At 37.9% G+C, this 27,889-nt stretch overlaps 2 protein-coding genes across 3 annotated transcripts in view; one reads left to right on the top strand and one right to left on the bottom strand.

Annotated features, from left to right (window-relative positions):
* Nucleotides 1-14: 14 nt before the first annotated feature.
* Rab2 (RAS oncogene family member Rab2) lies at nt 15-17,067 on the bottom strand. The gene is made up of 6 exons (XM_083138871.1): nt 16,914-17,067; nt 13,358-13,429; nt 8,765-8,832; nt 4,593-4,768; nt 3,673-3,853; nt 15-1,626 (listed from the first exon to the last, which is right to left on the bottom strand). The coding sequence occupies exons 1-6, from the start codon at nt 16,957-16,959 to the stop codon at nt 1,531-1,533; spliced, it is 639 nt and encodes a 212-aa protein (XP_082994997.1). The 5' UTR covers nt 16,960-17,067; the 3' UTR covers nt 15-1,530.
* Nucleotides 17,068-17,173: 106 nt separating this feature from the next.
* Nucleotides 17,174-27,889, top strand: part of LOC146001175 (testis-specific serine/threonine-protein kinase 3-like) — a 30,819-nt gene continuing 20,103 nt past the window's right edge. For both annotated transcript variants that reach the window (XM_083138467.1, XM_083138465.1), the window contains exons 1-2: nt 17,174-17,602; nt 27,471-27,640. In XM_083138467.1, the coding sequence (XP_082994593.1) occupies nt 17,264-17,602; nt 27,471-27,640 (509 nt within the window). In that variant the 5' untranslated portion in view covers nt 17,174-17,263. The remainder of the gene's footprint in view (nt 17,603-27,470; nt 27,641-27,889) is intronic.

The following is a 27,889-nucleotide window of genomic DNA, read 5'->3' as shown; positions in this document are numbered from 1 at the left end:
TCAAACATACCACGTGAAGATTTATTGTGCTGTATATTTTACAGTATATGTGAATATGTATATAATATATATTTATATATTGCAACACACTTAAGCATACACAAGATCACTAAACACATCCAATTCTTGGAAACTTACTAATCACATACACATCTCATCCATCAAAAACATACAATTTGGAGTGGTTACAAGTTAATCGATCAATCTTTAGTCCATTGCCTTTTGGAAAGTTCATCTGGGGGATAGGTGTCAAGAGAAGGATGTCACAATATAAATGTACAGTTTCACTTTTCATGAGATATAATACCATCCATTCCATTTTCTTAGAGTAAAATCATTTATATTCACACAAGAAGCCGCCAGTGATAAAATTGAAATTATTTTGACTTGACGCAAATAATAGTTTTATAAGTTAATCACTACAGTTTTTTTTTAAGATTGAAACTTGTAGCTTTGTATACAATATATATAAATCACTTGTAACAACAGCTAAAGTACACAAGTATCTACACTATGTTTTAATTTACTTTCTGTACAATCATCAAAACCCTCTAAAAATAGAAATCACAACATATTTCTTACACAAAAATTTTGAAATAGGTAGCCGTAAGAAGAAAGCATAAGACCTTATGCTGTGGGTAAACTACTTTTACGATCAAATAATTTTCTCAATTTTTAATAAATATTTATTAGCAATAATGCAGATCTTCATGTTAGCCGAGGGAGGCTAACTGTCCTAATTTTCAGCAGCACTGTTGGGCCATCCTGCTACATCACATCCAGCACTGTAATTTGCACTTTTAATGACACTCAAGAGTACATCAATACCAGAAAATGAAACAACTTTACTGGACAGGTGCGAGACAAGTGTAAGCAATTAATAGGTAACAGTGTTACTACAACTATTAACAAACCTTTTTTGTTGTTTTTTTCAGAAGGGGACAAACCTGATTTTAAGTTAAATATGCTTGTGGGTGAGAAACAAAATACATGACGTGTAATTATATCAAGATGCATAAAACAAATTCGTGGCACGTGTATATCTACATACAAAAAGAATTAAATATTATTTTTAGATGCAATTTGATTATTTTTTCTATGACAATATGTACAAATAAAAAGTTTAAAGACTGATCACTTAAGTGACAAAAATATTTATACCGATGAGCAGTCTGTTATATTCCACATACTTTTAAGCCAAAAAAAATCACAAGATTATGAAACTGTATAGACATAGCACGTCTTGTTCTCTCTTTGGTTGAATGTTTGTAGTGCTGGTAGGCAGATTTCCTTGATCCACTTAGATTGTCCTTTTTCCAATATACCAGGGCACAGCAAATGGCTGTCCTGGGGGTAGCAGTTAAGAGCATGAAATGTGGCCGTTATCACCAAAACAAAAAAAAAAATCAAGGGGCCACCACAGCTGTCCAAACAAAAATAAAAGTGCCTCACCACTAGAGAGTGATGCACCCAATCTGAGTGAGACAGGACAATGAAGACAAAAAGATTCAGTAGTACCAAAGATTACTCTTAACAGCAACCTCCGCCCTGGCTAGCCCCTTGACTTCCAGAAGGCAAACTTGGATTAGTTGGAGAATGCTGGGGACCAATCTTGATTCCATTTGCCTGGAATAAATGTAAAGCTCAACTTATATCTTGTGCGAACATGTAAGAAGTAGGGTCTTGCAATATATATTTACCATTTTAATGTACAACGTGATTCAAAAGTCTCTTGACATTTTCCTTAAATCGCTAATGATTGGTTTTCAGGATGGGATAAAAGACACTCTTGTTTTCCAGCAAGATGGACCCCACTTCACCAGAATTGTTCAGGACTACCTCACTGGCACCTTCCTCGATAGGTGTTTCAGCAATGGCTCACCAAGATTTTGGGCAGCTCGCTCTCAGACCTGACTCCCCTAGACCTTTTTGTCTGAAGTTTCATTAAGTCTAGGGTGTACGAAGTAAAGATCACCAACACCATAGACAAAGTAACACAGCAAACAGCTGCAGCAAGAGGGGACATGTTGGAGCATGTGTTCCGATCTACACAAAAGAGGTTGGTGCTATGCCTAGACTACAGGGCCACCACATTGAAATGTATTTGAGGTTATCTTCTATATTACAGTACTTTTCAGCAGTACTGTCAATTTTGTCAATAAAATGAATTTTGATTAAAATGTCGAGAGACTTTTGAATCGCCCTCTATTTCCCGTAGTACCACAATACAGCTATTTTAAAGCAAGGTAGGGGATGATTGATAGAAAACAAAATGCCATTTGTACCGCAATAACACACAATATTGTTCACTTCATCTTATTTTTTGAAAATGGTATAAAAAAAATCCATTACAGACACCAGCATTGCGGGTGGAATGGCCTGGATTTCTTTACTAATTCTTCTCTTCAGGGTCTCTTAAGTTGGGGATCTGTTTGCCAAAACTCTGCTCGGGAGATCCCCCTCAGAGAAAGAAATGGTAGGCAGTCAGATCAGGTGATCTTGCAGACCATGCTATGTCCCCGAAAAGTTAGATGATTCTGCCTCGGAACACATCATGTAATATTGCCAATGTTTCTCGAGTGGTTTCTCAGTGTTTCTCTTGTTGCACCCTCGTGCTCTTATGTAGCGCACTCAGTTTCATCCCTACTGAAAGCCTGCAAGGAATACCAACCTTTGAAGGTTGTATATGTTGCCGGACTCTATACATAAACACAGTGTTTTATTGTTCTGTCCTTTTGTCACACGCAGGATTTCTTTTAGGGTGGGAGTGAAATTGTAAAAGTGGATAGCACATAGTTGCACTCTGGAAGCAGTGGCAGGACATTAAGAAATTTCATATATTTGGAGTTTTTCACTCCATTTAAATTGTACTCTAAGACAAAATGGGGGTCTGCATTTAGTACTTTGTCTTTCCCATACTCCTTTAGTGCTTTCACTCGAGAATGTTTTTATTTTCTTCACATTTCAGGGGGACGGAGTGTTGCAGCAAATTAAATCACAAAAACAACTATCTGGATACAAAATTCCTTTTCCCTAGTGTAATCACTAAGCAATTAAAACACTTAACTTTTATTGCAAGGGCATGCTATCATTTTATACAAAGATGCAATAAATAACTTCTATAATATAGGGTTTTCCAATAAGAACGATATGATTTTACAATGAAATAAAATAAAAACTATTTCAGATACAACCAAACTTTTTATACTATTTTTAAGCATAGTTTATTACATTATGTTTTGAATAACACATCATTTAAGTGTCCACCTTGACTTCGTGCAGACGAGTATATTCGATGAACACAATTTTCGATGATTTTGTGCAATAACTTGGGCCTAATGTCACGAATGCAGCTTTCGATGTTCAATCTTAATGCATCAAGGGTTCGTGATCTGTTTGCATAGGCTATAGATTTCAAATAATCCCACAAAAAGCAATCTAAAGGAGTTAAATCACAACTTCCAAGTTCAATAGAACGTCTATTTTCATAATTTTTTTGGATAATAACCAAACATTCTTGAAGCGTGTATTTATCCATGATGAATTGTCACAGTATACTAAACAGAAATGACAATTAGTGACAGTTATAACATTTGAAGCATGGTTGCCAGTTCATTTCAAAATCATATCATTCTTATTGGAAAACCCTTTATTTACATGAAAAGTAAATACCTCATTATTTATATCGAACACTCCTTCCTGGATCTTCTCATATATTTCTTTTGCAGTGTTTATGAAAGCCTCTTCAACATTTGCAGCAGTCTTAGCAGATGTCTCCATAAATATAAGGCCATGTTCTCGAGCAAATGCATCTCCTTCTTCTGTCTTTACTTCTCGCCTGGATTCTAAATCACTAAAAAAATAATAGTAAATAATAATAATGATCAATGAAGTATTCTCAATGTGTACTTTCAAGCACATACTGATACAGCAGTTGGGATGTGACCAATCAGATTTCCGATACATGATTATTGTCCAAAAATTGTAATCATCACGGTCAGTAAAATTCCAATGTTTAACTTTATTCTGATTTTTAATTTCTGACTCAAAATTTTTCTAGTAGAAGACACATTGGTATGGTTGAATTGAGAGAGCACAGATACTGAATATACAAATTACAATTAACATTTCATTGTATTCGCTATCACTGCAATTATAAAGAGTGACAGTGGCAGCCATTTCACAATGTTATACAAATTAACCCAGAGATAACTTTTGCATAATGCTTACAATGCCACTACGATTTCAACATTTCCTCAGCAACAATTGCTGTAGGATTGGGTTGTTTATTTGCGAGACGGCTAGGGATGCAGGTGCCACTGTGCTTTGAAACCTCCGTTTCCTGTGGAATTCTCCTATGCAAGACAGAGCATTCCAGGAAACGGAAGATACTGGCTGTGAAGTAGACTGGGAAGCAATGTTCCACACCTGCATCCCTAGCTATCTACAATAGATATTAGCAATACTGGTATCAACTTTTAGGAATCATATCACTATTTTTATACAGCATCTCAATCTAACCCTACCACCCCATCCCCTCCACTTTCCCCAACATATATACACCTTAAAAGTGGTGAAGAAAGAGTTTTTACCTTTTGTTTCCTATGAGCATGATCACCATGTTGGAATTGGAGTGCTGCCGTGCATCTTCCAGCCATGTTGTGAGATGATTAAAAGTTTCTCGCCTTGTTATGTCATAAACTAGCAATGCTCCTGCAGCACCACGATAATATGACCGTGTTATTGACCTGAAAGCCTCCTGTCCAGCCTACGAAACAAACAAGTATTCATAACATACATAATACATATATAATAATTCTACATAGATGCGGAAAAAAAAAATGCCCATCAGTTTCAGTGACTCACTATTACCATTTCAGAAGGCTACATGTCAATTATATGAATGGTGGCAGTGAGCCTCCAATTTCAATGTGTATTTTTTTTTCCATATAACCTACACAATAATTAGTGTAACTTCAATTTTAGGTTTTTAGGGGACCAATCTGAAAAAAAATTAAAATGCAGGTAAATATAAAATCAAGGATAAGTTTAATATTTTGCTATGTTGGGAACATCAAGATGGAATGCATGATGTGGGAAAATATAAAACCAGGGAATGTAAAATTGGGGATGCACTGTATATGACTGTGTAAGACATAAATTTTAATCATTCAAGCTACGAATATAAGTCTTTTAAAGTTTAAACTAATCACATAATATAGAAATGGAATTACTTAAATGCACTCCCCCCAACACACACATAAACATATATATTATACACTGATATATGATAGTAAATATTCTAAGATGAACCTGAATAACCACAGTAATTGTTTCTATTATTGTCTTTATTATACCCCCAAAAAGTTTATACTGGTAACGCTCCTGCCACCCGATAGTCTGTTGTCTGCCAGAAGACCTTGACAGTTATGACATTAGTACTCCCACCCCTTTGTTCTCTGCCAGCCAGAGCTCGCTGTGAGAACATGCATGAACAGTTCACTGATGTTATTTGCTTGTCCCTGCAAAAGCACAATCAGGAGGGTGTCACCAACCCCCCCCCCCTTCTTGTCCTGCTTCCGGACGTACATGAAAACAATAGGCAAAATTTTAAGCTCTAAAAATTTGCTTCTATAAAAAATTAGAAGCTACATTCTCAGTTAATTTTAAAAATATAAACTCTGTTAGCCATTTACGAAAGTCTTAGATATTTGCATTGGTGATGCACATTTTCCTTACAATTATAATTCGAATTTTAGTAAAACATGTTTTCAGATTCCCAGAAAATCAGATAATATTTTATTAATTTATTTGTTTCCTAAAATATGAATGTGATATGTTGTCATATTTTTTCTCAAATCCATATTATTTGGTTAATATTATTGTGATAATTTGTAAGGGAGATAGATTTTTTTCCTCTAAGGTAGTGTAGCTCACACAGGAGACTTTGGATTGGATTGATTTGGTGTTTTAGGTCCACTTTATGCACAGTAAGGATAATTGGGACTGGATCTACAGATTAAAGTGGGATCCGAACCACCATGTGCCTCCACCAGGTATCGAACGCAGGACCACTTGATTACAAGGTGGCGACGCTACCACTGCGCCATCAGGAGACTTTGGGAATGCAAGCAAAGCGGAATCACTGAAAGTTTGAGGGGCTTTAAAAATGAAACTTGGGAAGTTAAGAGAGAAAATGTATTTTCTCACCACCATGGAAGGAGTGGCCGCGGTGGCTCAGTCTGTAACACGTCTGACTACCATGCTCAAGGTCCCGGGTTCGATCCCCGGCCGGTTCAAATCCGGGAACTTTTCTAACGGTGGAAGCGGCCCCGGTACCCACCCAGCGTCAAATAACATGGGTACCTGGGGGAAACCCTGGGGGGTAAAGGCAGTCAGGGGCGTGATGCTGATCACATCACCCCCACTCACGACCGGATCAAGAAAGTGTGGGGCGTTACCCCACACCCCCTATACGCCTTCATGGCACGGTGCTAAGCACAGGGGAGCACTTTTTACCATGGAAGGATTAAATGTGGTTTCATTAAAATCTGAAATCATGGGATCCAATCCCCTCCCCCATTTTGTGGGTTAAACTGACATGGAATGACCCTAGTCATCTCCATAACCGTGAACCTTACATTTCTCTATGTATGTGACTAAATCAGCAGCAGAGAGAATGGATAACAGGCTGGGCATTAACCCCTGAGGAACTCCCGCTCGCATGTGTATTGAGGATAGTTCACCGTTATTTTTTCCCTAACATCAGTTTCAAACCACTTACGCGAGGATTTGTACTAGTGTAGCTTGGCCAGAAGGAGCTTTGTGGTAGTGTGTCAAAAGCCTTACTAATGCAAACAACAATCCACTAGATTGATCCATTGAGCTAAAAATGTGATTACGGGGGCAAATCGAAAATCCTCGGTGCCTAATTTTTTCCGAGCTTGTTATAAGTATTACAAAAGCATGATATACGAGCAATGCAGTAGGTTTTTCTTGGAACAGCCCTATGGAAACTTCAGATTTCTTCTACGGCACGGTGCTGTTATCAGTTGGCAAAGATGGCTGGAGTGCTCAGGAAGTCCACGCCATATGAGCAGCAAAGTATTATTTGTTTTTTATGGTGCAAAGGACAAACAGCCACAGATATCCACAGGGAAATGGCGCCAGTGTATGGGGACAAGCTACTGTCGCACACTCTCCCATCTGTGAGCAACCATTAGGAAAAAGCATCAGATTCAGGGTATTCGTGAAGTGAGCAATGTGGTCTTCCTCCATGACAACGCAAAACCATACGTGGTGAAAAAACAATCAACAAACTTCAGTCATGGGAGATTATGGAGCAGCCCCCGTACAACCCAGACCTAACCCACAGTGATTACCATCTTTTTGGTCCATTGAAGAAGTTCCTGGCAGGACAGGTTCACGAATGACACTGAAGAACAGAACGTTGTTCGTCGTTGGTTCCGTGATCAGCCGACCACCTTCTATGCAACGGGCATTGCAAAACTTGTGCCTCAATAGGTGTGGTGATTATGTGGAAAAATAGCAAAAAGTACGTAGAAGATTGTGTATATCTTGTTTTTCTTTTATGATTTGTAATCTGGCAATAAATATTTAGGCGCAAAGACTTTTTGATTTGTCCTCGTACTTACTGTTAAAAGCTCAATTTGTGTGTTGTGGTGAGGGCGTGAACCAGACTGCTGCCAGAGGAGGATACTACATTGTCCACAAATATCCTAATTTGATTATTTACTATTCTTTGAATGATTAAATGCCAGCCTACCCCAGTCACAAAACAAATACACTGAAGTTTTGGGAATATAAGAACGCATCAATGGTGTGTAATAGGTCACTTGGAACTTATTACAACATTCTGTAAAATCATTCATACTTACTTTTCCGATCATGAAATTAAAATGTAAATACTCATTAAACCAATATTTTGATTCCTACATAAATATTGCAGAAGCTGCAATAGTGCACCTGACTTCTGCATGGAAGACCCAGATTCGATTTCCAGCATTGGAAATCTTGGGAGGGAATATCCAACAACGTCCCTGCATCCAAGTTTTACTGGAGTTCACTCAGGTAAAAAGTGTGTTCCCCTGTGCATAGCACCGTGCCATGAAGGCGTATAGGGGGTGTGGGAGTAACGCCCCACACTTTCTTGATCCGGTCGTGAGTGGGGGTGATGTGATCAGCATCACGCCCCTGACCGCCTTTACTCCCCAGGGTTTCCCCCAGGTACCCATGTTATTCGACGCTGGGTGTGCGCCGGGGCCGCTTCCACCGTTAGAAAAGTTCCCGGATTTGAACCGGCCGGGGATCGAACCCGGGACCTTTAGCATGGTAGTCAGACGCGCTACCGACTGAGCCACCGCGGTCTCTAATCAAACTGGGAACATATGCAGCCAGCGTTTGATGCTGACCACATCACCACCAGCATGGCAGAGACTTATAATTTGTGACAGCATGTTGACTATTTCCTTAAATATCGCCTAAGTGTGACAATAATGACAGTTTACTAGAAAAATTTTAGTTTGTTTGATATTATGTGTTATCTCTCTAAAAAACACACACACACATCTGTAATTTGTTTTTACTATCTCATGATAAAGATATAAACTTACAAATCGGTTCCCCTATCTCTAAACTCTGTGACATACTACCATCTATATTTTCACAACTTTAAAAGTTGACAAGAAATCGACAGAAACATATCAGCACTTTTCTTTAAAAGCAACAAAAAATATTCAATTACCGTATCCCATATCTGAAGCTTAATCTGCTTTCCATCAATAGTGATCATTCGTGCACCGAACTCTACACCTAAAAAAATTGAAGATAAAGGGATTACAGATAAGAATAAGATTGATTTACTATTTTTTCAATTACTAGAAATATCATTTATCTTTACTTACTACTTACATTCCAAAATGTTTTTCAACACTGAACAAAATTACATGCACACACACCTCCAAGATTATTAACTTTGTATTTAAAAATTATCAAACTATTCACTGCTTAAAATTAAGTACATGTAGCATTCCCTCAGATTATATATAAAACTGAAGCACATAAAAACACATGTAGCCAGAGCCACTCGCTGTGTGTTTATCACAAAAACTAACTATATGCTGTCAAATATTAACTTTACAAACAAATAACATAAAACTAAACACTGTAAGAACCATTTGAAGACCAAGGACTGCAACCAGTTTTTCACTGGGCGATGCATGGTCAGCGTATCAAATCCCATCGTCACTGTCTTCTGGTTTTCAACACCAGTCTGCTGCTATTGCACTTAAGAGCATGCCGAACAGTCTCCCCTAGGCTCTTTCCTCCAAATCAGTGTTGCCAACTTAGCTCATTTGGGGCCAGATCTAGCTCTTTCGTGCACTCCTTTGGCTGTGAACTAGAGCACTCGCACCCATGCCGCACTATGATGCCATCACTGATTCCGTCTCATATAGACCAACTTTTGCACATGATGTGATATTGTTATATTGGCTGTGTCGCCCCATCCCCTCTTATGTTCCCATCTACTTTTTATAGTGCCGTGGAGATGACATAATATTGTTAGCTGGGAATCCTTTATTTTCAATTTCATATGACCATCGGTGGAGTATTAATATGGGTGATGCTTCCGGAAAACTTAGAATAAATTGTCATTACTTTAAAGTTAATGGTAATAGCAGCACCCCCACCCTCCTTTGACATCTAAAATTAAAATTACCCTAGGATGCACTTTATCCAGCCTTCGTAAATCTAGCTCCTTGAAAGACAGTTTTAACTCAATTTAATGTGAAATTTAGATCCATTATGTGCATCATGCATTGCAGTAGTATTACTTGATTTGTTTTCTTGGGAATATCAAACTTCCGATGGTATAGAAACAGATATCGACGGAAAGAGGGCAATTTGATGAAGCTTTTGACCGGCGGAAAAGTCGAAACTTCCATTCGATTAGCTGCAATTGGAATTTGTTTCCTTTTTTTTCCATAAGGAATACATGAGATTCTGAAAATTCTCACTCATCATATTTTTTCAAGTATCGTGTCTAGCTTAATAATCGACATAAAATGATTCCACTTGCAAATTGAGGAAAAATTCATACTCTTATATACGCCCAGATCTTTTTAGTAGCACTGTCTTTCGGACGATATCGAAATAAATGCACACATGGTGTAACTGTAACTCCTCACCTTCCGAATTGTCCTCAAATGATGCTCAGTCAACACTAAAAATCTGAATATGACACTGAACTGCTTGCATCAAAGGAAAGAACACAGGCTTGATGAAGTCCTATTGGTTTCCCTGATAATAGCAACCAGTGGTGCCATAAAAAAAAGGTTATAATTTCCCTAATGTAATAAAATATTTCCCTTTTGCCACCTGTTATCCCTTCATTTAAAAACATTCAGCTACGAGGGAGTTCATAAACAATCATTACACACAATTAACTTATTTTCCTGTAGTTTACGGTTATTACAAGCATAAGAAAACAGTTTTTCGTTGTGACGTTTCAGGAGAACACACGCTCCCTCCATCAGACATTTATTTTCATTTTGACTAAAGATACAGTTATAACAATGGTTAGCAATTTTTTAAACAAAAAGAATCAGTTATTGAATGGATGTTGTCAATGTTACATTGTTGTAATATAGCAACTTAACTGTGCAAAGAAGCAGTCTGTTTTATTTTTATTTCAGATAAAAAAAAAATAAAAAATGTTGATCACATTATTTTTTTATTTAAAATTATGAATCCCAAATATCATCAGGTAATTCAAAGTCATCATTGTTTTCACAAAGTCTCTTGATGTTTTCTGTTATATTAAATTTTCAAGATGGTAGCTTACTCCATTTGTGAAAAAGAAAATTCCATACTGGATCTATGTTACCATCTTCATTATTTATTTTTTTCCAGTGTTCTTCTGCAATGAACGAAGCTTCCCAGACATTCAACTCTATGTTTCCCCTCAATCTTTTTAATCAAATGCTTCTCTTCGATGATGAGCTGACAAACCTGTTCTTGGGTTTAGATTTATAATGTCCAAATCGTGTTCATGCCATCTTATTGCCATTTTCCTTGCTGTTTGTCCTACATAATCCCTTGAACATGAACAACTTATATTATTTTGCTATATTAAAAGGCCTTTCTTCTTCATTTTTGATATCCTTATTATTAGAACATAGTCTTTGTGCTCTCAGGAAAAAAAATTAAAATATCCATTGTTGTACGTGAATGTTCTGAATTGACATGGATGTATTTTTCCCCTGCTAATTTTTCCTATGGACTGATGTTTGAATTGTTGAGTCAGTTGTCTTAATTTGCAGATCAAGGAAAGAAATTACATTGTTGTGCATGGGTTCGCAAGTGAATTTTATGCGACGATGTGATTAATTTAATAATTTAAATACGTCCATGATGGTGTTCTCATTTTTGGCAATAATTAGCACATCATCTACATATCTGATGTAGAGTATGATATCCGCACCTATCTCATTAACAATTGGAGATTCTATGTAATGAAGAAAATGCTGGAGATGATTCCGGATCCTGGGTTTCCCATTGATAGACCATTACTTTGCTGATAGATTTTGCCATCAAATATAAAGTAATTGTAATTTGCACATACAGTAAACCACGAACCATTTCCCATGATTCTACTGGGTTAACCTTCATCTCAACAAGCCATCTGTGTAATGCATCTGTGGCACCTTCTATTGGGACACTAGGATATAAATTTTCAACATCAAAACTTGCGGTGCAAATTGACAATATAGAGAAAGTCTCCAATTTTGTTAATTTTCAGTATACTAACTAATTTTGACCTCCTAATCACGAATTTGTTTTAATAACCGGGGGTCACATCTGGAAATTTGAAAAAAAGCAGATTGATTTTTTTATATATATAGGTGTATATGTGTAGTTTTATGAATGAAATGTTATAACTATGCTTGCCTAACCTAACTGAACCTAACCTTCCGTGAATGGTTTGTGGGCCAATGATCACTTTCAATATGCAATTCCTAGTTCTGTAGCACGTAACCGCCGAATAATACCATATTTTGAAATGCTAAAAAGAGAACATTTTTTTCCAAAGCCACAGACGCATATGCACCGGGTTTAGAAACCATACACTAGCCTCCAAAATCGTCTCTACCACGTCTAAAACATGAATACTTTTCTTGAAACTCATTAGTAAACTTGCACTTTCTTTTAGGCATATTAGTAGCTTACACCGTGTTCGCAAACTCTAACTTCCACTTCGAAACACGAACAAACGAATGACGCGGAAAGCACATCGACCGGAACTTGAAACTGTAACAACAAACGACTAACGCTTAGCGCATCGTCCAGTACTGCCAACATCAGACGTTTAATGATTCGAAAAGTTGTAACTTCGTGATCTCTGACCTATGATGATTGGATAAAAGTAAAAACCCGGACATTTTAACAGAAAGTAAAAACCAGCCCGGACGCAAATTTCAGGATCCGAAAAGAGGACATGTCCGGGAAAACCAAGACGTATGGTAGCCCTAATCACTACGGAACACGCCATATGGAGAATTATCGCGGTAAATGTTATTTTACAACATCTACACGTAAATGTACAATTTTAACATGCGACCCCCACATCGTAACTCCAGATACTTCACCAGGAGTGCATAAGAAGTGAGTATAAGAACTAGGAAGTGAATTCCAGACTTTCTCTATATTGTCAATTCTTACAAAACTTGCAATACGATACTCATTATTCCAAACAATATTTTTTTTAGTTTCTGATTCACTTCATATGCAATTTTAACACTGAATGGTGTTTGTTGTTTAATTATAGCAAGCCTTTCAACTAAATATTTGGATAGTTTGTATGCAGGATGTGTGAAAGTTGCAATGATGGGTCGTATTGGAGTTCCCGGTTTGAGAGTTTTTGGTAGTCCAAAGGCAATCGGCAGGGTTGAATTTTTGACAATGATATAACCGTGAACTACAGGAAAATAATTCTACAATGCAAGCAATGCATATATACAAGAAAAACCACAATTAACTTTTAATACATAAATATATTGGTTTAGATTAGACAAGTGTTGTTGTTTTGAGATCCACTTTATGCACAGATACGCTAATTGGGACTGGACCTAGACTTTAAAATGGGATTCGAATCACTGTGTGCCTCCAACGGGTATCAAACCTGGGATACCTTGGTTCAAGGAGACAACATTACCACTATGAAACTGGGGAGGCTCATAAACATATTGGTGAAAATATATCTAGGTATACAGAGAGTCAATATGAATATTAAAAACCTTAATGCTTAATAACCAGAATAATGCATAAAAATACATACCTATAGTGAGATCATGTACTGGCTGAAATCGTTTGTCAGTAAACTGAAGCAACAAACAGGATTTACCAACACCTATAACAAACATCAACATTAGGATTATTTGTCACAACAAAGAACACAAGATTAGATAATTTTACTTGATTAAAAATGTAATAAGTGGAAAACAATAGTTAACATTGTCAATTTTATTATGAAAATAGATTGGATTTTCGATAAACATAGTCTTCCCAGCTTCCAAATCTATAGGCCATCATAGGTACTTTGTACTCACTGGATACACCGAGCTTTGGGGCAACCAATGATTATAGTGAAAAAAGTTGCACAAGATACAGTCCAGCAAAAAGTGGACATGGCCAAGAAAAAAATGAAAGGCACTGTTTGTCAGTAACATGTGGTTGGCAACACTGCACCAAGTGATTGGCCAGTCATATGGCTCATTGAAGGAACTGTGTATAAGCTGTTGCAGTACATGTTGCATTCGTTATAGGGTTTGAAGTATTTGCTACATGGAAGGTGTTTGGAAGATCTGGACATATCCACATTGGTAATGATGCGTTTTGTGCACAAAACTGTAATACTTTGACAGGAAATTATATATTACCTAAGCACTACATACATTATGTCCAATCTACGTTACATCTGTTACAAGAAATTTCATATTGTTTTCTTTGTGTAGTATTCATGTTGAATCCACCAATCTTTCAGAAAATAACCATGCTGGCATGGTCTACAGTGAAGTAAATTCTTACGTCTCAACCTTACATCGACTGTATGGAGTACACTAACAAGGGCATAAAAGAGATTTTAGACTAAAGCGACACACAACACATGCCACTTGGGAACCAGCCAATCGGCAGCAACGTTTCACACAATAGCGGCATGACAGGCCACACGAGCCTGCATTCGATTGGAGAAATCCTCAAGTGTCATGCATCACTTGTTGCCTCAGTGTGAATTCTCCCTAAGAGTGATACTTAAATGTTGCATCCGTTACATGGGAATGTACCACAAATCAAGCAGGTATAATGGTACATGCAATATAAATAAATAAATAAAAACTTGAAAGGTTATTAGGGTTGGGTTATTGCTACATCTAACATTAGATCTGAATTCCGATGCTAATGATATTAGCCGTGTCTAGTTCGCTGCATTTTTTGACACTTGGTGTAGTGCCGGCATACTCCGGTGTCAGGCTGGTGCAAGGAAATGATGCTTGATTAAGTAGATGAATAGCAGTGCATAAGTTCAGAAAATTCAACAAGTGCCCATCAGTCACTTCAAAAGTCCATTTGATTAGTTAGCATGCACCACGTGATCGTACACCACACCGCTCAGGAAGATGGTGCACATGATGCCCAAATGCACTACTTTACACCAAATAGATGAAGTAGACAAGTTGGTGTTGCACTATGTAACCAACTAGATGATTCAGTGCAAAGAGAGACAAAATGTGCAGCGAACTAGACGGGGCCATGAACACTGCCAATGGGCGTAGAAGTACTTAACCCTACTAAATACATCCAAGGGACAAGAGAACCAAATATGACCTCCGTAATCTTCTCACATGAGCTTATAGGATCATTACCAATCAGAACTTGTGGTAAAATAGTTTGGTTCAAATTCACCAGTCAATGCGAGACTATGCAAATCTGCGCAGTTTTGAGTACTACCCATGGCAGTAAGGTTAAAAAAAAAAGGTAAGGTTACTAAGCACCCAATGCACCGTGCCATGCAGGCATACATTCATGATCTCGGCCATTGTGGAGTTGATGTGGTCAGCACCATGCCCTGGCTGCCTTTACCTCAAAAGGAGTCCTCTCCCCATTTATTAGAGGCTGGATGAACCTCAAATCCACTTTGTGCAGATAAAAGTTTGGAAAAATTCACACTTTAGATTACCCACTCTGTGAATTGAACCCATGTGGCAGTAAGACAGCCTACCAACTGGATCACAACTCATTGTCACTGGTAATCTATCAGTATTTGCACAAATCTAAGTAGCATAAGCATAAAGATTATTTTCTTAACATATTAATCATAGTAGTGTTCAGTGGCAACGATTGTGTTCCAAAACTGGGAGGGGAGCAAGGGCAGTTTACTTTCCCTTGGAAAGTTAGATAAGGTTTAGCATAGTGTGGGAACACAAGTGGCAAAAAGTGGGAGGGGCAAGTGCCTGGGGGGGGGGTAAAGGCAACTGGTGAATGATGCTGATCACATCACCTCCAAAATGGCAGAGATCGAGAACGTGTGGGGTCCTACCTCCACATCCCTAAATGTGCCTTCATGGCATGGTGGAAGGCACAGTGCTTCATGTACGGGGAACTTTACCTTACACAATTATAGATTAAAACTGAAAAAGAACGAAATGCTGCCATATATTTATTTGTGTGCTGTTCTGAAGTATGTTGCACTGTTAACCCTGGCCTGAATCCTAAAATGTTCACTTTCATTTGATCTTAGAGGAAGTTTGGATGGGATTCAAAACATGAAATTTGTATTCGCAAAGGAAACTGAACAACGGGACTGTGAAGATAACCCAAAAATCACTGGAAGGTTTCTCCTAACATGCATTGTAAAAAGAAATCAATCAATTCATAGTGCAAATAAGACAATGAAACTTAAGAAGAGTGGAAATTAATTCACCAGAAAATGCTAAATTTGATACCTGAGTTATAAAGATATCCGAAAAAGCTTTGTCCACTTTTCATTAGTAACCAAAAGGAATAATTAAATTGTATTAAGTCGATCATTCAAGCTTTTCATAAAGAAAAAACATTCAAAGAAAAAAATCACAAACAGGTACCTCCAAATTGTAGTATTTATAACTAAAAGAGTATATATAACCTGGAGAAAATCTACTTTCTGTTTCCACTGTTACTACTCTTTATTCAGTTATACTGTACAAAAATAATATGGTCTATGTAGGTTTCTCTTTCAAGAAGGTATGTATATAAGCAATACTGTAAGGCATGGAGTGGTCTGGAAGAAAGTAAAGGTGTCATTTCATATTTTTCCAACATGTCAATGCCCAGAGAAGGGTCAGAGACACAACATACATGTGTATTATGTGACTTACTTATATCAAGGATAATGCATCTCTCAAAAACAAAAGGTAATATGAAGCTCAAAACTACAAATGCTATATTACGAATTGACACCAACAAATTGTACACAGCAATAGACGTTCTTCACAGCACGAGTTAGTGTTTCCTTAATTTCAATGCAATAGTCCAGGGATAAAACTACAATAATTATTCTACATTAAACAAAGGATGATTGCATAAATTCGCAGTAGAAAGGTGACATTTCTGACAAATATACAGCCACTGAAAATATTTTGTTTTGTCACTTTAGCAAACATATTGCTTTCTCTCTACAACGCAAATATACGTTACCTAGTCGCCTTTGTTGATTTTACAACATAATTTGGAAAATTATTCTTGCAAACTTCCATAGCTTCGGACATTTACCATAACTTGATACTACCATAAGTTTCAGCTAGAAAAGCGTTTTCTTTCTTATAGATAAAACGTACATTAAATAATATTCTAATTACCTGTGTCGCCTATAATTATATACTTAAATAAGTACGCGTATGACATACTGAAGGTATTCAATAAGAAAACTGGCTAGTAAATTTACACCCAAAATGCTGCACACTCTTCAGTCAATCCCTCGTCTTACGTCATGGGAATAAATACGCAACAACAGCTGTCCATGATGCTCAATGCAAGAAACAAGTGACTTTCTAAACGCGCTCCTCCGACAATGCTCGGTTGTTTCCATAGCAAGAAATGCATTATCCCGCAACTTTACTTGGACCATTTAACAAAGAATGCAGTTATGACATTAAATGATTCCCTTATTATTTCAAAAATTTAAAAATGAGAAAACAACGGAAGCGAAATGACTCAAAAGAAGGATGTTAGTGACGCAGAGTGTAATGAAGAAGCGAATGATGAAACACCATCTCCTGAACATTCAAACGAAAACACAAATACTGTTTCAGGACAAATGGTTATCGAATACCCCCCAACAACAAATCAATCCAATCATGATAATGAAGCAACTACAGAAAATGCTAGAGTTCCAAAGACACCTGGAGGAAACCTAATCGAAAAGAAACTGAGTGTAACATCACTAATCAAAAATAAGTCAGCCAAAGGAGGAAAACCTACCGTCCTGGAAACGCACGGTTACAACATTGGTGCCACAATAGGAGAAGGATCATACGCACTTGTCAAGGTAATTGTAGAATGTTAACAAGTCCATAAGATTAAAATATTGTCCTGCCTTGGTGACCGAACGTATAAATTCTGGGAATCGAGTTGTTGAATAGGAATATATGTTAACTGATAATGCAGATCAACCCTTCATTACAGCTGAGCGACAACAGTTAAAATACATATTTTTAGACTACCCAATGAAAACGACAGGTGACTGTCCAACAGTTCTGGATCTGTGTAGAAGATCTGTGAGAGTACGACGACAAGGTTCCCGGATTCGAATCCCGACCTGTGCACTTGGACGTCCGCAGGATTTTTTCCAGGGAAGGGGCAAAGCAGGAATATTTTTTCCCTTAATAGTGATGTCCCCTCAAAAAACACTATTTTAGTCTGAAATTATCATGTTTCTTCAATGAATTTATAATAATTAACATAAATTACTGTGACTGAAATGAAATTATGTGTGAAATATATAATATTTAGGTCGACATTCATTTTACAGGGGGGCCGTGCCCCCACATTGCCCCCCCCTTCCGGACGTCCATGCCTGTGCACGAGTGTTCTTTGTGAGTGTCCCTTCATCATATCATTCATCCTCATTGTCGCGATTAGCCAAAAGTGGCAGAAAAGCGACGCTAAAAAAATATGTGATGTGATGCAACAATGGTGGAAAAAGTAATTAAACTGCCAATATATAAATTTCTAAACGGTACTTTGTAGTTGTGCCTCAAATAACGTTCCCTTCGGGGATAAATATCTTCAACCAGCGGTGGATTCCCCAAACCTCCGGTAAATACTGCCCTGTTTATACAATATATGATGACGATGAGGCTGATTATGATGGTTAACACCTGTAAGGTAAACATGTATAAAAACAAAGAGGTTACTTTTGAAACATATTTAATGATTTTACATGTGCCTCTTGATTGCGAAGGAAATTGGCCTCTTCTGTTTCCTCGCCTCATTAACTTGAAAACAAAAGGCATTGTGTTCTTCTTCGGTGCAGCCGGTTGTAGCAGGCAACTCATTAGCAGACTCTGAATGACGCTTTCGAGGCACTGAACTCGTGAAACGAGTATTTACAGGAAGGCTAACCAGTAACCATTGCAAAAGCTGATACTCATGCTGCAAAATAACCAATGAAATGTTTTAGCTAGGCCAATATTCGCCCACAGACCACCGAAAACTACGAAAGAAATATATACTATTTTCGTCTTGTTTCTTGTTAATTATCCTGGTTTATTTTTTTCTTGTTCCTAATTTTCAAAATGTCTATTTACAGTTTTCCGTCAGTCTCGTGTTAATAACGCACGTTTTATTTTCGTGTCGTTTTCAGTATCCATGTGAAGGCCTACTCGATGGCGCAGTGGTAGCGTCGTCGCCTTGTAATCAAAGGGTCCCGGGTTCGATACCCAGAGGAGGCACATAGTGGTTCGGATCCCACTTTAAACTGTAGGTCCAGTCCCGATTAGCCTTTCTGTGCATAAAGTGGACTTAAAACAATCAATCAGTATCCATGTTTAACACTCATCCTCTTTCGGTGCGAAAAAGAAAGCGTCTATAGCAATGCATAGGGTATATAAATTCTTATTTTGTATTTTCGTTACTTAGCGTCACTTTCTTCACACATTTGGCTAATCGCGACGACGAGGATGAGTGATTTTAGATGGAATTGATCAAGGGATATTCGCAAAAAAAACACCCAAGTCCAGGCTGCGATTCGAACCCGGGAAATTCGGTGGCGAGGTCGAAAGTTTACCCGCCCGGCCACAGGGACTGCTAGAGGAGTTCCGGGTTCGAGTCCTGTCCTAGGCTTAGGCGTTACTTTGTATGTATCAACTTGATAAATTTCATCTAATCATTGCCACGATTACCCTACATAGGTAGTAAACTAGATAAAACAAGGAAAATTTATAAATACAGTAAAACCTGTCTATCCCGGAACATGATGGTTCCGAGCAAAATTTTCCGTCTTAACAGTTTTCCCTTCTTATACAGTGTTGACTTTAAATACAGAATAGAGCGCTGCAGGAAATAATGGAAAGACAGATTTACATTTCGTATTACTTATAATGTAGAGTACTAATGCATGTACGTACATGAATAAAAATGCGATACATTCATCAATTTCATCATATCATCACTCATGCTCATCTTCGCAAATTAACCAAAAATGGCACAAATAGAGAAGTAAAATAAACACTCACAAACATCCATGCCCATGCCAGGATTCGAACCCGGGACCCCTGGCGTCGTAGCGCGATGTACTTAGAAGGAAAGAGAAAGATTGAAAGTTGGAATAAGAGAGGTGAAGAAAGATTGATATAAAAGTGAAGAAAAAGGAAAGAAACAAAGAGAGATAACAAGAAAAATAGAAAGATTACGAAAGAACAGAGGAGAAATAGACAAAGAAAGGTGGAGAAGAGGGTAAGAGATGAAAGAAAGAAACGGAATCGTAACAGCTATGAGTAATGTAGCGCATTCTTTCGTATCGACAATGTTACCGATAAGTGAGTGGCAACAGAGGCGTGTTCCACTTACAGTATTGCATTGTTTTCTTGCGAGCGAAAAAAAATAAAGGAAGAAATTTCCGTCTTACTGAGAATAAAAACATCTCGTTGGTCTTTAAATGGTGTTCCGTTTCCGCGTTAAGGAGGGTTTTTTTTCTTTCGAATTTACAGGTTTCCTTCTTATAGATGTTCCGGGATATGCAGTTTTTACTGTATATACAACGAGAAAGATAGAGAGGGGGAAGCAGACTATGCGCAAGAGAAAGGCAAATACAAAATAAAAAAGACAAGGGTCAGTGCGAGCCAGTGGGGGCGAATAGGTGGCACGGGAGGCAGTTGGTTGTCCCCCTAAACCTTTTGCCCCCGTGCTGTTAAAGGAGAGTAAACTGTTCTTGCCCCCCCCCCCCCCCTTAGTTTTGGAACCCAATGGCCGACACTGGTGCGAGCGAAAGATATGGGCGGAGAGGGGGGAAGAGAAAATGCATCTGCTGTCAAAAAAGTAGAATGCATCCATTTCAATATGAACTTCTATTTTTTTGCCATTTTTTCTACCCAATTATTTACTAGCATGCTTTTCAAAGCATTTCTTTCTCAATTTATTTCGGAAGATGGGCATTACCTCGCTTTGAAAATACTTTTTTTCCTGTACTTTATGACACTGGTACTCAGTGGCGTGCTCAAGAAAGAATAGGTGGGGTTTATAACCTCCTTGTTGACACAGCCTTAGTAGTGCCGCCATATGAATCGGCCTCCATTCACAGCGCAGAACGGTCATTTTGACAAAATCCTGTTTCCCTGCTGGCTGGTTCAGGGAGGAGAGATTTTAATGTTGCAGTTCTTGCCCAAACAGGGGAGTAGCGGTAGGACTAATTGGCGTAGGTAAACGCGGCAACTCCCGGTCATCGGGTGATGCGGCGATGACAAAGCAAATTAATAAAAATATTGCTTTCTAAATATTTTAGAAAATAAGTCCGAATATTAGCATATTTGAGCGAAATTAGTCAAGTGAGATCATGAAGTAGCTAGAAATACGCAAGAAATTCGCTAAGTTTAGCGCATCGAAAGGAGAGCCCAGTTCTACCCCCCGTGCCCAACCATCCCGCTACGTTTTCCTGTTTAGTGCAATGGTGTCAGGCTGGCCAAGTCATCGCAGTAGGTCTGCGAATCCACGGTCCTTCCACCGCTTTTCCCGGCTCTTGAAGGTTTGGTCATAAGAGACCTTGACGTCATCAAGATGCAACTTCTCAGAACATGTAAAGCATGCAACGCTCTTGTTTTTTAACAGATAAACACATATTGAAGAGCATCGCAACGCAAATTACACAGAATATATGACAGTAATGGTGCATAGAAAAAAAAATATAAGTAAGCAAAAGCATAAATTTTCTCAGTGCTAGAAACAACTGGAAAAAAAAATCTGGATGTATTGTATTTCCTTCATAGTATTTCTCTTAATCGTTTGGATCCTGCGGTTCAAATATCGATTTCGGGGGAAAAAATATGTTCTTACTTTACAAAACACTAAGTACTTCATTTTGTTTTGTGTTTACTCTGCTTACAAATTACAAGACTGGATCTAGATTTTTGCTCACGAGGTGACAGACATACTAACTCAGACAGAACCTTTTCCCTGACATATCTTACTTCCACACCACGGATGGCAAAAAATATCAGGATTCCGGAAAATTTAAAATCTCGATTTGGAAATTTTACTACCCGAATTTCGGAGAGAGAAGTTTAACAATTTTTCCATTTTTTTTGGGTAGAATTTATTATGAAAGTTTTGTCTTTCTTATTTTACGATCATATAGGTACTCCGTAAAAGAAATGGATTTGGCCATCTCTACTTCACACGTCATGTACGAACACTGATATCATCATTATCAATGTAGGAATCCCCCGCCCCAAAATGTCACGCTTCGCCACCGACTGTTAAGAATAAGGTTCATTACGAGCGTTTCATGTTACCTAAAGTAAACATATATTGTTTAAATATATCTGTATTATATTGTTCCGCAAATTCTGTTTGACCAAAATAATTTGAGTAAATAATTCGGCATAAGGGGGGGGGGCGATAAGGGGAATGTTCTACTTTTGGGGGGCAGTGCGTCAGGCCTCGGGGGGGGGGGGCCTGGTCCACACGTAATGTTTTGATTGATCTCTCTGGCATGATCATGCAAGACTGTCGACAAAGCTTTACGTGTGGTCCAGGCTTTACTTTAAGGCCAGAGAAACGTTGTAGAGTCGATTTCTGCATTCTCACTTCACACATTTTGTGATTAATTTATCTAATCTGGCTAAACGTGTGTGAATCGCACAAGTGTTGCCGTTTGCTATGCTGTGTGCAGCTCAGGCGTGGCTTACATGTGTCACCACATTTGTTCAGTGCGAGAACAACGAGCTTGCGAACAATAGTCTACGCTTGTCAAGACCTTAAAGCACAACACAGGCGTTCTTTGTGGGGGATAGAAGGGAACGCGTACCACCTCCTAGTCTGAAAAAATATATTTGTGTGTGGAAGTTTTTGGTGTTTTAAAGCATACCCTCAGTAACTAAAAGTTAACGAGGCACCCGCAGAGAGGGGCGGGGAGGAAACATTGCATTCTGATTTTCCCTTCTCCCTTTTATTAATTTATTAGTTGGTTTTAAGTCCACTTTATGCACAGTAGGCTAATCGGGACCGAAGCTACAGATTAATGTGATTGATTGATTGATTGATTTAGTTTATTTTACTTCGCGTTTTGTGCCTCTTGGCTAATTTGCGAAGATGGGGATGAGTGATGAAATTGATGAATGGACATTCACAAACAACCAAGCCCGAGCGGGATTCGAACCCGGGACCTTTGGCGTATCAGCGCGATGTGCTAACACTAGGCCACAGGGACCGGCAGATTAAAGTGAGATCCAAACCACCGTGCACCGGGTACCCAACCCGGGACCCTTTGATTACAACGCGACGACGTTACTGCTACGTCATCAGGGAGGCCCTCCCATTTATTCGCATCTCTTCCCCTTTTCCCGTCTTAGCTTGCACACGTGCCCTTGTTTCGTCGGATAAAACCTTTGCCAGTAGCGAGTTTTGCACACGCATCCACAAAATCTGGTTCTTGCTTGCGCGCAAAGTGATGGACCAAGCCTGAAAGCGCAGATGGGTTTTGTTGGGGGGGGGGGGGCGAGTCACAGAAACTTCTATTATCTGTTATTATTTTTATTATTATTACTGTTATTATTATCGTTTTCATTTTGTTGTTATTATTACATTACTATTAATACTACTACTACTTATGTTTTTTTTAAAAAATTACATACACTTCTAATTTCCATATTCTGTATATCTATATAGCCTACAATTTGCATAACTGTATAGTTAACATTAATTTATGTAGGACAAAAAGCTGTTTTTTATAGTTGGACAATCAGTGTAAAATAGACTGTAAGGTTAAATGTAACCCTATTTCTAATAATAACAATAGTTGCTGTAACTTACGGCCTGTAAGTCACATAAAACAATACTTTTTGATATAAAATATCTCTAAAATTTCACCATTCGAATTACATTAACTCTTTCAAAAAATCTGAGGGGGGCAAGTGCCTTCTCTGTCCCCCTCCTGCGGGCACCCATGGTCCTATTGCTTCAAAACAACTTCTCCTTGACACAACTTCTCTTTTCATTACCTGAGGCGCAGGTTTTGGTTCCGACTGCCAATTTGCCGAGGGGAGCTTCGGCACCATACCGACAATTCGATTGTCGTTCTGGGTAATTTATCGTGTAGAACCACGTGTTTCTGGTTTCTTGTGCTCACGATATCGAGGTGGAAGAGGCCATCGACCACCATCGATGTTATCGGTGCGTGTGCAAACGCGTTTACCATCTACAACATGTGTATTTGGTCGTGCTTACTTCCTTACTTGTTGATCTTTTCTTTTACTATATTTTCCTTCCTGTTTCTGACATTTTCTTCTCTACTCTCTCTCTTTCGCTTCTATAATTCTCTTCCCTTCTTTCTTCTTCTCTTTTGCTTTTTTATTTCTCTCCCCCTTTTTCACTTCTTTATTTTATTTATCTCTCTGTCTCTTTCCTATCTCTCTCTTTCTCTGTGTCTGACTTCTTTCATTCCCCTTCCCTTCTTCCATTCACTGTAGTTTTGTTCTCCTTTTATTTGAGGCGAAATGCGAATTAAAAGAAGTAGAAAGCATAATTAAGTGCAACACGAGCGAACGCCCCAGTCGCAGTCAGCAGTGCTCAACTTGAGGGGGGATACAGGGGGACGGTATCCCATCATCTAGCAAAATCGGACATTTATCTGAAATACATAGTGTATAATACTTATGAGTGATACACGTATTTAGTCGCATAGGCGGATCCAGAATTATTTTCTGGGAGGGGCATAGAATATGCATAAATCCACAATAAGTATACCATAGGATGTAACATTCAAATATGAGTAGATTTTCTTTCAGCCATAATTGCTATATCGTGAGTTTTTGTGTGTGTTCAAAAACTTTGGCAAAGTACCTATGTTTTAGGCTCAGATTAGCTAATCCAGAATGTTCCTGAATACTACAAGACATCGATTTCATCATCTCATCCTCATCGTCGCGATTAGCCAAAAGTCGCAGAAAAGAGACGCTAATTAACAAAAATCAAAGGAAATCAGAGAGAGAAAACGTTTAATTTTATTTGGTTGTAAACCAGCGTATAAATTATAATTATATTCCATGATCATGAAGTGTCAAAATGGAGTTTGGAAGGAGTCATGTTTTAGTTTGCCATTTCTTTAAAAAAAAGTAAGGACAGATACGTTAAAATAATAGGATTGAGTAGAAAATATATATCACCCTTTAACAAAAATCTAGGGCACGATACTGCTACAGTGTTAAAGAAAAGCCTGCGATTGCGATGTCAACAGAGCTCGTTACGGATTTCAGTATAAGTGGAGAAATGTTTTACGAAGAGGCAAACTTCTTCTTGGAGTTCATATGCAAGTCAAACAGCAACTGCATACTCCGACATTTTATAACCAATTAATCAGCCTTTCTCGATACAGCTCGTAACATTACAACTTCGTACTAATTGTTGCATGACCTATGTGCAATTATTGTAATGCTTTTCATGATCAATGAGCAATGAGCTTGCCGTATAAACTTAAGTACATTTTAACGCCGTTTAAGAGTTTAAGAGCTTCGTTTGTCGCACATAAATCACGCATTGACCTAAATTATACCGTTCGCAAGTAAATAATATTAGAGATTGAGGGGGGGGGGGGATCATAGGAACTGGATTCCTTCGAATGAACTTGAATAGAATAGCAAGCCTATACATTCGTTGAATGCCAAACTCTGCAAGTAGTGATTTAATTTGGGGGTATAAGATTTTTTGTTAGGTGATGCTCAAGAGCATTCTTAATATACCTCAGTGCAGTTAACTACAAAATAAGTGTGGAAAAATAAATGACATAGCTTATCTAATAATTTTTCAAGCTACCGTATTACACACTACATAGGCACAGTCGTTTTCTGTTGATTTCATGTACAAATACCAAGTGTTTTGAAGTATCGCGTTCCAGTCTTATTTGTAATTATCAATTACTTATAATAGTTAACGCAAGTTATCATTGCTGAAATGTGTGAAATTATTAATAATGTTAGACTGACGTTCATTTCCCAGGAGGAAGGTAGCCGTGACTTGGCAGTCTCGTCTCGTGAATAAGGAAGTCGGTCTCGTATCGTGTTACAATTCCCTGTCTTGTTCTCGTCTCAAGTCTGAAATAATAATACAAAAAATATGAAAAATCCGAACAAAGAACATCACATTAAATGACACACAATAACATATTTATAACTAATCATACAACCACTCTCTTGACATATCCGAATATCTCACAGTGTAGAGCAATTTTGATTTAGTTGGATTTTTAAGAAGAAAAAACACATATTAACATACTATATGTATGTATGGAACAAGGCAAGAGTCTTGGACAGCAAGTCACGAGTATATATGTCAGTGTTACAGATGTCTGATATCTGACTCGTCTCGACAAGTTTCGAGAGATCTCATCTCGGTTCCCTCTCGATTTCTAAATTCCTGTCTCGAATTTCGAGGCAATTCTTGCTTTTCAGAAAAAGCTCCCTCCTCTCAAAGAAACCGTAAGTATCTATAGTCCTATATATATATACCGCCGCAAAATGACTTCGGGCCTCATAACAAAAGCACAAAAAATTACACCTTTAGTACACGCCGGAGGCTAAGTCCCGAATCATTGACTTGTTGATAAAAGCAAGATACTTTGGTAGGATTAATTGTTCTATTATTAAATATATTTTTAGTCGAGTCGAGTAGCCAATCCATATCTCCGCTCCGACGGCCGCATCTTGAAAATAATCCGCTATATTTGATATTTTTTGATTTGATATATCTCGGGAACGGTGTCTCCTGTCAACGTCCGGTTTTCTTAGAAATGTTCCAAATAGTGTAAACTTTCATAATAAATCAATAGATCTATTTTTGAAAAATAAGGAAAAGAAGTTTTTCAGTAAAACTACAAAACATTTTATGAGAAAAACTGCGTGTTGAAAGTCTTAACAATGATTCTTTTTTCAAAAATTATGTTGACTTGTTTGTAAACTGTATTTCTCTTAAAAAGTTATTTAAGGTAAATTTATAAATCTAGAAAAAATAGGGGTTCAGTTCGTCTAGACTTCTAACAAACACTAAGTAATCTTACAAAATAGAAAATGCCATTGTTTGGTTCGAGAATTATTAATTAAGACTTTCTGAAAAACTTCTATTTCTATTTTTTAAAAATAGATTTATTGATTTAATATGAAAGTTTACACTATTTGGAACATTTCTGAGAAAACCGGATGTTCATAGGAGACACCATTCCCGAGATATATCAAATCAAAAAATATCAAATATGGCGGATTATTTTCAAGATGGCGGCCGTCTGAGCGCAGATATCGATTGGCTACTCGACTGAAAATATCTTTAATGATAGAACAATTAATTCTACCAAGTCTCTTGCTTTTATCAACAATTCAATGATTCGGGACTGAGCCTCCGACCTGTGATAAAGATGTAGTTTTTTGTGCTTTTGTTATGAGGTCCGAAGTCATTTTGTGGCGAGTGTATGTTGCAAATGTTTAATCGCATCTAGTTTGTTTAATTGAACTCTTCCATTAATATCTGGACTGGGATTACACTCAACCACTCGAATCTCGTGCTTTCTGTAATTTGCAAATTAGCATGCCAATTTGAAAACTGTTGTAACTTTATTACAAATGCATTTCTGTGTTTATTATTACAATTTTGTATAAGTTGAGTTCACGCTTCAAGCAAACTTTTTAATAGTAATTTGTTGCTATTTTTACTTTCAGGTTGCTTATTCGCAAAGGCATGTTTGTCAAGTAGCAGTGAAAATTGTTTCGAAATTCCACGCACCTTCAGATTATTTGCAAAAATTCCTACCTCGCGAAATCGAAGTGGTAAAAGGGCTGAAGCATCCCAATCTGATAAGATTTCTACAAGCAATAGAGACAACCCATAGGTGAGTACTGTAACGCTCTTCCTTGTCCTCGGGTGTGTGTGTGCATGTGTGACAGGGGTCTGTATCCTCCTGACAATTGGGATGTTCATTTTCAATTTACAGCAGCCCCGTTACCCCGTAGCTAGATATTTTGGCACCCTAGGCACAAAAGTCTCCCCCCTCCTCCACACTACCAACCACCGACATTTTGTGTGCGTCCTTCCAGATTTTTTCTTATGCCATGGTTTGTGATATTTACATCCTACAAAT

The sequence above is a fragment of the Lepisma saccharinum genome, chromosome 17 (genome assembly GCF_977018435.1).
Source record: "Lepisma saccharinum chromosome 17, izLepSacc3.1, whole genome shotgun sequence".
NCBI lineage: Eukaryota > Metazoa > Arthropoda > Insecta > Zygentoma > Lepismatidae > Lepisma > Lepisma saccharinum.
This window is presented reverse-complemented; position numbering and strand designations above follow the sequence as displayed.

What these genes read in the sequence shown, in the direction of transcription:
- Rab2 (XM_083138871.1), bottom strand. Translation starts at nt 16,959, where the DNA reads ATGTCATACGCGTACTTATTTAAGTATATAATTATAGGCGACACAG. An exon ending in ATGCTCATAGGAAACAAAAG is followed by an intron (nt 3,854 to 4,592) that starts GTAAAAACTCTT and finishes TTATTTTTTTAG; the next exon opens with TGATTTAGAATCCAGGCGAG. An exon ending in TGTTCGATATAAATAATGAG is followed by an intron (nt 1,627 to 3,672) that starts GTATTTACTTTT and finishes CATTTATTCCAG; the next exon opens with GCAAATGGAATCAAGATTGG.